The sequence below is a fragment of the Dipodomys merriami genome, unplaced genomic scaffold (genome assembly GCF_024711535.1).
Source record: "Dipodomys merriami isolate MVZ:Mamm:240054 unplaced genomic scaffold, mDipMer1.0.p SCAF_13, whole genome shotgun sequence".
Taxonomy (NCBI): Eukaryota; Metazoa; Chordata; class Mammalia; order Rodentia; family Heteromyidae; genus Dipodomys; species Dipodomys merriami.
In genome coordinates, this window is record NW_027202604.1 from 2915609 (window position 1) to 2927500 (window position 11892).

At 42.4% G+C, this 11892-nt stretch overlaps 1 protein-coding gene across 2 annotated transcripts in view; it reads right to left on the minus strand.

Moving 5' to 3' along the window:
• The window catches only part of Cacna2d3 (calcium voltage-gated channel auxiliary subunit alpha2delta 3), a 940778-nt gene that overhangs the window by 200554 nt on the left and 728332 nt on the right, over positions 1-11892 (minus strand). For both annotated transcript variants that reach the window (XM_070018501.1, XM_070018499.1), the window contains one exon: positions 4201-4284. In XM_070018501.1, the coding sequence (XP_069874602.1) occupies positions 4201-4284 (84 nt within the window). The remainder of the gene's footprint in view (positions 1-4200; positions 4285-11892) is intronic.

The window sequence follows — 11892 nt, forward strand, 5'->3', positions numbered from 1 at the left end:
CTCTACTCACAGGTCAGGAAAGGTAAGACTGAAGGGGCTGCTTTTAATAGCCTTTGAACTTGACACTTTCTGGATTTATAATATGAACTACTGGGAAAATAAAAATAGCATGGCAGAGAAGACTTCCAAACACTTTTTGGTGTGCTCATATGTTAACATATTATATAATCATTAAAAATCACAATCACCAATGTTCAACTTAACACATAATCAAAGAAAGGCAAATAAGTGCACCAAAGACACATATATGGTACCTTTCTTTTACCTATAAGATGCCAAGCATCTGCAAGTGTGATCTTGAACTCAATGACATAAAAGGTGAAATAGCAATCTCAGTGTGGCAGTCAGCTTTCCAGGTCTCTGGGAGTTGCTCTGTGGACTTAGTTCATATTTGCTTTGAGGAGACTAGGGATTGGCAGCCTTAATGACCAATCATAGTACCTACCTCCCCAGCACCACAGCTGCAGGAAGGTGCTCTCTTTGAGCCTGCTGGGAACAGAACAGTAGGGGAGTCTCCCCCAGAGATCCAGTGGCCACCTTTGTATGAAATTACATAGTGACATGAATGGTAGCTTCTTGTTCACATGAGAATGGTAAATTCATCCTCCCAGTGTTCAGGTAGCCTGTGTGTCCAAGTGCCTAACGACATGCCATCAAGCCAACCCCACAAAATAAAGGGATGCAGTAGTCAAATAGTCTGATCATGAAAGCAGAGCAGACACAAGGCACCTCCACCACAGATCCTCCCTTACGTATTTGCTTGGACTGTAAGGGTGAGCTATTCTTGCATTGGGAGCCTAGGGCTCATTCATGATGTTCAGAGAAATGGGAGAGGTTGTAAAGGAGAAGAAAATGCATGGTAGAAGGACTCAGAAATAAGCTTCAGGCAAGAAGCTTGTAACTCATGAAGGGCTCTATGAGAGCCATTGCGGTAAGATGAAATGTGGACTCACAGGGGGCAGTAGAAAAAAGGCTTACAGTGCAATCGAAACAATTCCAGTTGGGTTCAATATAGATATGGGGCAGGATTTCTAATACTATGTGAACAAATATTTATTTAGTAGCTACCGTATGCAAGGCAATCCCAATATTCTGTGTTCCTCAGAGAGAGAAAACACTGAAGTAGTCTTCAAACTCTCAGAGTCCAGGGCTTTTTCTGTGGCACAAAAGTGTCATGAGAATGACTTTGGAGGAATCCATGTTGTGTGCCTTTGGACCATTATAGCAGTTCTCTTAGTTTCCTTATTCATAAAACATGGACAGCAATAACCCCTACTTTATAGATTGCTGTCTATGAGTCTGTTCACACAGAGCACTCAGCTCAGTACAGATACAAAGCAAGGGTTCCATATATGGTAGTTATTCTTACTTATGATACAATTTTTTTCTATTTATAGCAATAATCATGTTCACTGTGGAAAGTCTGGTAATGACTAAATCATAATAGGAACAAAACAAACAAAAAAATCATCCTTAATTCATTCAGCCAGCTCTGGAAATTTATAACCAAAGAATAAACACTGTTTTTAAAGGTGATTTTTCCTTTCCAGCGATGATCCTCACTGGTGATTCATACTGGACCATGTGTCTCAAGGGCCCTTGCTGATGCATGGGGTCTCCCAGGGATCTGTCCTACTTGGAGTACTGTTGTGGATGGAGTGCCGAGCCCATCCCATGGACTGGGACAGAAGTTCTCTCTGTCTGCCAGGGTCTGCCTTACTCTTTTAATTATTTAAATTTTAGCCAGTCTATTTTAATAGTATATATAATCTTCTATCACTGTTGGAAGTATGCAAGGGTCATGATATAAATGCAGTCCTTAAATTCAACAAGAACCTAACTGTCCATGAGAGGTGAGATTAACCTTCCAAGTTTTCTAAAGCTGGGTGGAATCAGTTACTTCTTCTCAGTGGCTTTGCTCACATGGTCTTTCCTACCCTCTGACCTAAACTCTGGCCTTTGCTACTATGTACAAACCTCTATAGACAGCCTATGGACAATCTTCTCATGGATTCTAGAATTCTCCAGTTATTGGAGAAATGATGGCTCTGATCTTCCTAAGTCAAATATGATAGTGAAGGGGTTTATATTTCAAAGCACTGGCTTGCAAGGGGACAAGACAAGAGACCCAAACAATGAGATAATCAGAGAATGTGTATATGATGAGAACACTGGACTGGCTTCAGAAGTGGGAACTCTGAGGACAGACAGCCAGAAACCAGTCTAGTGGGTCAGATGAAACTGTTGACAATGCTCATGAGTCTGGAAATCTGATCCTGCACCTCTGATGAAAAAGCAAACTGGAATGAGGAGATAAAAAAGCATTTCCAAGCCATGATCAATAAAAAGTGCTATCAACTCACGGAAAATCAGCAGGGGCACAGAGGATGACTAAAATAATCATAGTAATCAATCTCTTTCAAGTAGGACTTGAAGGAGAAGTGAGTGTGTCAAACTGTAGCGCGTGCACCAGCAACTGGGGATGGGAGCTCTGAAACGAGTGTGAACAAAACGAAGTGTGGCTTTCATGCTGATTAAAATGGAAACAATAGAAGATAACTCCCCTGTGAAGGAAAACAAAAAAAAAATCCAGTGAGATGGAAAAGGTGAAGATGGAATAGAAAGAGACCAATGGAGGCTAGGCTTCAAAGACCTGAGGTAAGTTAGCAACAGTAAAATCCACAGGACATTTGTTTCATGAGAAGGTCAGTTGAGAACCAATAGCAATGATAAGAACAATAGTGACAATGGCTACTATTCATAGACTGTGCACATACTCACAAATAGAGGAAGCACTATTATATTTTCAAATATATCAATCCATCAAATCCTTATAACAGATCTAAATGGTTGTAAGGTGGGGATTTCACCATCGTCTCATATTATTGGGGAAATAAAACCCCAAATTGTGAAGTACAGAGGGCTTAACTGCTCCCTGGAGGAAAATTGCCAGGAGCACAGACAAGATTCAACCTCCTCATAACAGTGTGGGGCAGTACAATCCTCAAACTCTAGCAGGATCCTGGTAACCACATTTAACAAACAAGAAGATATCAAATCTTGACATGATGTCAGACCATTGGTGAGTGGGTGAAGGGACTGGCTAAGGAAGTAATTTTTATCAAACAGCAAAATTATTTTGTCTGAACTTGGGTTTAATCAGACTTAGTATAGATGAAGAAGGGATACAGGTTAAATTTCTCAAGCAGATATGACTCACATTTTACAAGGCAGGAAGAAAATCCAAGATTTATGCTTGCCAAGATATCCAGGGAGCAAAGATGTAAAAACAAACGAACAAGCCATAGCGAGGGAGCCGTGATGTGGGTCCCATTTCTGGAAGGCACTAGAATCCAGTCTCTGAGATTCCAAATAGTTCTCCTTAACATCCCTTTGAAAAGCAGAACAGTGTGAGATGAAACCTTGCTAACATAATGACAGAAGTCAAGAAAAGACCTTAGACAGATGTGAAAAGGTAGGGAAGAGAAATGGAGCTTTAACACAGAGATACCATAAGAAAAAAATGAAGAGAAAGGCCCCAGATGACTCTACCTGAGAAATCATACCTTAATTAAAGAAGTCTGCCTAGATTCACAAAAGGCAGCTATGTCTAACAGATCTGATTTATTGAGGAAGTAAGAAGACTTAGTGCAAAGTCACAGGCATAAGGAAACCTTTTGATACAGTCTCGAAGGCTGAATTTGAGTGGAGGACAGAGGATCCTGTACTAACAGAAGCACAGAGGCACAGGAAAGAGTGGCCAACCACACAGGAAAGTGGGCAAACATAATCCCTGGGTTGCCCATTAGAAACAAGAGTATGCTCACAGGGTCCTGACAGGGAAATTCCAGTTGCCCAGGAGCCTGCCTGCTTGTCCTGCAGGTGCTTGACTTGCCCACCCAAGGCTTCCCTGAAGATGGCAGGTCCCAACAACCACACTGCAGAGGAGATTGGACCATTAAGTTGCACAGGGGACCAGTCTTCAGGGTTGTTTTGGCAGACTGCTCAAACAGGTGGGATGGTGGTCTGTCTGCAACTGATCTGACCGACTGGCAGGGGACTTGTAAAACTCCAACTGTGGTAAAAAGGATCCATTGTCTCCACATCTCTCCAGTTGACAGGGGTCCCTCTGGTGGCCTTTTGACCAGCGTTGAGTCAGTAGAGTTCTCTCCTCAGAAGACTTGAAAACAAGTCACTTACCACATCATCCCGGTCTTCCCACTCCACTTCTGAGAGGTCAACGCTACTGTAGTTAGGTTTCCTGCGCTTTTTTCCTTCTTCATACTAGCATTGTGAAGAAGGGAAAGAGAAAGAAAACAAATGTCTGTGAAAACGTTCAGCCAAGGAAGGCAACCTTTATTCCCTCAAGTCCTGTTTCATGGATGGGGACTATGAGAGCACAAGTAATACTAAATAGCCTTGAAAGGTGATTAAAATCTTCAGTTCCAAGGATTTTTAATGACAGGCATACCAAGGCCAGATGCCTGTGAACATTTGCTCTGAGCTGAAGAATATACAAGCCAACTCTTCGCTTGATTGGATTTTCCTAGTATATTCCTTGGTTTCAAAATGCAAGGTACAAAGGAAAAGTCCATCATGCCATAGATAGGGAGATTACGTCTATGTAGTTCCAAACTGAAATCGCCCTTCAGAACAGGACAAAGGGCTTCTTTAACACACTTAACCAAAATCTCATGTTTTATAAACTGTGTCTCAAGCTTAACCCTGTGCTTCTTGGGTGAGAAATAAAACTACTGATCTCTATACTATTGAGTTGGGCTCAGTTCCTGAGAACACTTTATAATAAACAGAATTTTCTCTTTGCTATAATACAGGCCATAGCAGTAGTAAACTAAGCGTGGCTATTTTACCAGGAATAGATGAGGGTTGGAGGAATTGTTGCCAAGTTTAATAGCTGTGAGGAAATTTCTCTGGAAAAGCTGATAAGAGCATTAATTTGTGAGGAAGTGGTTCTAGTTTCTCCCCCTAAATCACTGGTGTTAGCCTACTATTTTATCAACTTGACATTCTTGTATCTGGGTGTTCCTGCATTTTGATGCCTTTAATATTGATTGTTGGGCTGTTTATAAGATAGGAAAGTCTGCCCTCTACTGCAGGCTAGGAATAAGCAATTTCTTTGTAAATTCAGAGTATAGGAATAGTAGCATACTGGAAAACATATAAAATGTGTGTGTGTGTGTGTGTGTGTGTGTGTGTGTGTGTGTGTGTGTGTGTGTGTGTGTGTGTGTGTGTGTATACTTTCTTTTAAGTCTGTCTTATGATCCATCATCCCTTAATTGGATAGTAATGATCTATGTGAGATGGAAGGTGAGTCAAATATTGCCAATGTATGGAAGCAAACAAGTCTACACTGGAATCAAGGACACAGAAGCCAAAAGTGGAGATCTTATGTCACTGTGACATCCAATGTTTTTCTCTTCTTCCCTGTTGACTATATTTCAGGAACTCTGTGCCACCTCTACAGATTCTTCTCCTTGCCACCAAGGGGCAATGGGCTTCAACCACCCTGTCAACCATGTTTCCACTTCCTCCTTTGAGGTTTCTAATTAACAGACATTCACGGCTTTTATGACATCAGATCCACTCCAGATGAAAAGGAAGGGAAGTGGTTCTCTCAGAAGCCGCTGTAAATGATAGCAGATTAGCAGTTGGATCGTGTTATGGAAAGTTCCTGTGTGCATGGAAACCCTGTGCCTCAGAAAGCCAGGCTTGCTTTGAGTAGGATGAACCAGAAGGTCAGTGTAAGGTGTCATCATAGGCAAGAGCGATGGGGAAGAAGATCTAAAATTCAGGACTATCTGCCTGGGCAGCTAGAGTCAGGCAGCCATTTTAAACCAGGGCTACAAGTACCAGTGGCCCCAAGTTCCATTTCAGTAAGAACCATTCCTAAGAGCTGTTAGGTACCTCAGATTACTATAGCCCAGATCTGGAATTTCAAAGGCAGATTTCCACAGTTCCTTGGGTAGCCCACTTTGGGATGTAAAGTGTTTATTTTGTTGAGGAGGATTTTTCGGAGGTAGGGGAGAGTGCTTCCTTTGGTTATTTCAAAGTGCTCTTTTACTCCTTTATTCAATACATATTTATTGGAAACCTACAAAGTGCAAAACACTTAAAAACGAAGTCTTTCACAGCGCTCTCGGTTCCCATGGACTTACTTATAGTTTATCACCCTTAATTCTGTCTGTTATCATCCATTCAACAATGGAGAAATGAGCTCTAACAGGTTAAGTAACAAATTAACCAACAAGTTAAAGAAGATCATCTAAGCAGTATGAAGAAGGACGTCCCACCAACCAACCAGCCCCTGCCCCAGTTTTTATGTCTAGGCCTCATGCTATTTCATGAAAGAAATTTAAAAAACCCACCCAATGTGTCATCTTCAAGAAAAAAATCCATATAATTTTGTGAGAAGAGCCCTGCCACTGCCCACCTCCCACTGACTATGAGACCCTAAGGCATGTGTCAAGCTACTCCAGAGATTCTTACTCATTTTCCAAACTACCTGCACAGGAAAGGCAGGCTGAGGAGACAGACATCAGATACAAAATGGCATCACAGTCCATGTTCCAAATATATTCTTAATTCGTGGGTAACAGGATTGCAAGAATCATGTTCTTCCTGGAAAGACAGGGTCTTCTTGTATGGGATTTGTTTATACCTTGTTTCTTTATATGGAAGGAGACATCTTTGATGTTGAAGCCCACAAGGAGGCAGAAAATGTTTGTCAAAGATGATGGTGTCAATCATACAAGTTGAGTCTTAAGACTGTTCTGGCAGAGTCATTCAAGAAATGCAGATCATTACACCCAGAAGCTATTGAAGAAGCAGGGAGAGACTAGGGAATGAAGGAATAAAAGATTTTTCAGCATTCTGGTCTGTGAGCTACCATATTGCAGCAAGCGTCTAGAATTTAATTTCACTCAGGGAAATAGGAACTATGGGCAGGGGGCATACTCCCTAGGAAATTTCCTTTTAGAAATGCTCCTTCACAATGTATGTTTAATCAGGGTTATGTAACAGGTCTGAACCACTGTCATCTGGATCAAGATCCAGGAAAGCTCCTTTAGGATATAAACATTAATGTAACCAATGGGTTAATTTGATTGAGAGAAGAAAAGTTCTATGGACTGTTACACAGAAAGCAGGGCAAGGGCTTTAGCAAACTACTGTACTGACCTAAACTTGCTTTTTCATGTTTCCAATGAGAAGGTATAAGAAGGCCAGAATTTGGAGCTCCATTAGGAAGATACTTGTGGCCTGCAACTACTCTCTCCCACACTTCCCAGATTAAGTACCTTGGTTTCCCCACAGCATCATTCTCAGTGAACATGGCTCTAGCAGGGAAGGCTCTGAGCACTCCAGAAAATGAGGATTGGTTCAGAGGTGGGTATATAACCCAGGCCAGTCCACATGAGATTCAAGAGACTCGCTGAGGCTAGCATCCACTGGGAAAAGAGGCTTTACATCCATTGGCATTGCTAAGGTGGTAAAATGTGAACCTGTGGACCATTTCATCACTACTTGGACAGTATCTATTTTGAGAATGAAGCTACATCAGAGAAAAGAGAGAGAAGATATGAAGAGAGTCCTGAAGACATGTGCAAACCTGAATTAAACGGTGCTTGAAATCTTTCTGTATTTGGATGTGTCACTATTTCCTCCTTGTATAGCTTTCTTTTCAGATTAGTTTTAGCTGGATGGCATTTCAATCCTTAAGTAGTCAATAGAGTTCTAACTGGAATATATTTAATGCTGTTTTTCCTTTTTAAAAGAACTACTTTTGATACTACATTTTACATTAAATATTTGCAAACTTCAGTACTTTAATGATTATTCAGGAACATGTGCTTTATAAAATGTCTTATTGCTCACCAGGATACCCTAATTTTCTTGAGCAGAGCTGGTCTCCACTTGGTTTTCTGACACCTCCCAAGTAACAGAAAAAGAACTAAGCTCTTGTAAGTCCAGTTCCCAGGCCAGCTCACTTTCTGGAGCAGCCTGAGCATGGGACAAACCCCAGGTTCCCCCAGCTCCAAAACTTCCTCTTCTCCTACGTAAGGAGCTTGTTATAGGGCTCAAGTTTTGTATATGGCAATTGTTAGTGTATCTATAATCTGTAACTTCCTTTGAAAATGTGATTAACGAATTGCAAATTATTTCCAAAGGTTTATAAACAGACTTTGAGAGCTACAGGTAGGTTTGTAGCTTTGGGTGCCTGCTTTATGAAAAAAATATGCACAGGAGAATTTAATAAGGAAAGATATTCTGTGCTATGAAATACTTTGAGGTGAAGTTTCAAATGAAGGCCAGATGTGTGAACACAGATACAAGCCTGGGGCCTAGGAGGATGGGACAAGAAGGCACCCATCCTAGGAGCAAGCCAGAACGAGCTGAGGGCTTTTCCTGAAGGAGCAGAACATTCTTGGCCTCATTTAGTATCTAATATTCTGGATATAGGCACTTCTGTGTGTCACCTGAGATGATGGAAGTATACTATATGGACCAAGGTAATGGTCATGCTGAGTTATAACCAACAACTATGACATTGCGTCTTCTGCACTCTTCTGGGAAAGGGCTGAGGGGATCACAGACACACCTCCAGGAAGGGAACCAGGGTGGTATGTCCTACTAATGGATCAACAAGACATGGAGGTCCTTGTTGTCAAGAGAAAGGAAGGAAGGAAGATGGGACAGAGATCCTTTGCTGGAGGGGCAGAAACTTTTCTCTGGACAATGGCAATGGCGTAGTTGAGGTTCAGAGCCAGGCAATGTCTGGGAAGCTATTTCTCTCCCCAGAAGGCCACAATCTCCACTAGTGAAGGCCATCATTACCTCTTCTGAGGCCCTGGTCAGCTCTCCTCTGAGAGGCTAAAGGGATTACTACAGAAAGGATGTGAGCCGGGTAACAGTGGCTTGTGCCTGTATTCCTAGCTACTTAGGAGGCTGAGATCTGAGGATCACAGTTCAGAGCCATCCAGGTCAGGAAAATCCATGAGACTCTTTATCTCCAATTAACCACCAGAATACAGGAAGTGGTGCTGTGGCCCAAAGCGGTAGAGTGCTAGACTTGAGTGAAAGAGCTCAGGGACAGTGCCCATGCCCTGAGTTCAAGCTCCATGACCTACCACAAGAAAAATACAAAAAGAAGGGATATGAGCATGCAGACATCCTTCTTTCTTGCAGAGGCCTCCTGGCACTTTATTCCTTCACTTACTTAACAATAATCCAGTTCACTTACACATCTCTAATTCCTGTAGGTACCTAACACTTCCCACTCTCTGTGCCAGGCATGCGTGTGCCTTGGGAAGTCCTGGAGAAGCTGCCCACTCACGATCAGATAGGTCAAGGAAGGCTTTTGGAGTGGTTAAAAGCTGGCATCCTACAGTTAAACCCAGATTCTACCCCAGTCTCCATATTATGTGCTCCAAGGGCTAGTGGTGCACTTCTCTGTCCCACCAGTGCGATGGACATAGCAGCACTGAGCTCACAGGGATGCAGTGAGAAGCAAATGGGAATGAGCATGGGTAACTACACACATAGCCCAGCACATGGTCTGTCAAAACAAACAGAGCCTGCAAAGGTCCCCACACCTCCAATACTCAGGATCACTTGCATGATTACTGCCCAGGACTTTTGGCAGCCCTGGTTTTACACATCTCTCCCGTAGAGAGTGAGGGGTGAGCGGTTCTTAGTAAGATCACTGCAATAATAGCTTGCTATTTCATTAAATTACATTATTTATTTATTTGGTGCTGGTACTAGGGACTGAACTCAGTGCTTTGAGCTCTTGCTTGGCTTTTTCTTCTCAAGGCTGGCGTTCGACCACTTGAATCACACCTCCAGTTCCACTCACTCTTCTTCTTTTTTTTTAATTGTGAAAATACCATACAGAGGGGTTACAATTACATGGGCAAGGTAATGAGTACATTTCTTATCAAGCATTGTTGCCTCCTCCTTTGTTTCCCCTTCCCATTCCTTCCCATCTCACCCCCTTCCCTCACCCCACTCCCGCCCCCCCACCACGCCAAAGTTGTAAAGTTCATTTTCAACATAAAGAGATCTCCTCTTGGCTAAGTGGCCCATGCTTCTCAAGGTTAAGGTGAATACCCATTGCTGCCTGTTCCCCTACAATCTTATAGCTGGATTCCATCTTGCCATTTAGAATGCAAGGTCTCTTTCTGTGACACACCCAGAGGAGGTGGTCCTGTAAGAGAAGGGATTCCATGGTCCCTTTGGCCCTTTATGCTCTCTTAAGGATCAGATGCAGGGCCTGAGATGGTTATAATCTCAATGGTTTGAGTGCTTCTGTTTTCTTACTGCTCCTTGTGAAAAATTTGGATAAGGAAAAAGGGCAACACACAAATGAAAGGAATACTAGCTACTCTCACTACCTCAATCCAAGAATCACCACCTGCCACGACTGCTGCCTTCCTCAAAGACTACTTTGAAGTAGTGACTGCTTTCAGTTTTCAAAGTTCATTGTTTCCTCACAAGGAATTTATAAAATGCGGCAGCCAATCTGTTCTGCTTTCCAAATGACTGCCTTCAAGGGGGAGTGGGAGGAGGGGGTGGGGGAGAGAAGATGCCTTTTCTCTTCTGCCAGCCAGCTTTGCCCGACCTCCAACCATTCATTCTTCATAAAGTGTAAATCTGTGTTGTGCCAAGCACTGTGTTGCATGCTGGGTGTTTCTTGGTTAATTCTCAAAACTTCCACTTGAGGGTGCAGGGAATTGAAAGTGTGACCAATTTGGTCTCTCTTCTGAGCCTCCCTTGAGTGTTCCGACACTGGCTTGGCCATCGTTGCCATATTGTGGGCCTGTCCATGGTCGCGAAACCATGTTGGAAGCCAAATTCCAGCAGTCAGTTGTGTCTCTGTGAAGAGGCAACACATTTGGGCTGTTTTGGAACTGGCTGTAATGGCCAGGGATAAAAGGGTCCATTTTAAAAGAAGAACATCTAAAAAGAGCCAAGTGTTACCCTACATTGCCAAACTTACAGTATCTATTTGATACTGTATCAGACAAATAAGAGTCATAGTACTTTGGGGGAGGAACATACAAATAACCCCTATTTTCACTGTTTTTGATGTTGGTGCCCTGCATCTTGTATATACACTTCTCTAATTTGGGGAGGGGAAGGGAAAAAACAAAATGCTTAAATAAGGACACAGGTTGACCCATTGTAACAATGAGATGTACAAAACACTATGTTGAAAACGAACTTTACAACTTTGGTGGGTGGGAGAAGTTGGGGTTAGTTGTGGAGGTGGGAGGGAAGGGATGGTAGGGGGAAAACAAAGGAGGAGGCAATAATGTTCAATAGGAAATGTACTCATTACCCTGCCCATGTAACTGTAATCCCTCTGTACAGCATTTTTACAATAAATAATGTCCAAAAAAAAGAGTCATAGTACTTGAGGACGTTGGTTAGCTAGGATTCCCAACACTGTGTGGCCCCATTGGTTGTATGATTCCACAATAGCCCAGACTTCCTCAGAGAAGCCGCATGCCTGGGTGATGCAGACATTACACCAAGAGAAATTCCGATGAGTCTGTCTTCCAGATGAAATCCTCCTTGTCATGGGAAGATGAGAAGCCCAGATACAGTGCAGGAAAACAGGGCCATGAGGGTGTGTTCAAAACCAGCAGGAAGATGGGAGAGAGGCAACAAAAGGGCATGTCCAAACAACCAGCCTTTTCCTTTTTCTAAAAGGTACCATGTTCTTATTAATTAATGTTTTAAGTGTCTACAAGATAAAAAGTAATACGTGCTCTCTGAGTATGATTACAAAATCCCTTTGATCACTGTAGAAGTAAAACAGCTTGGTTATCTTTAAAACAACAACAACAACAAATTAACAGGCTGCTTTGA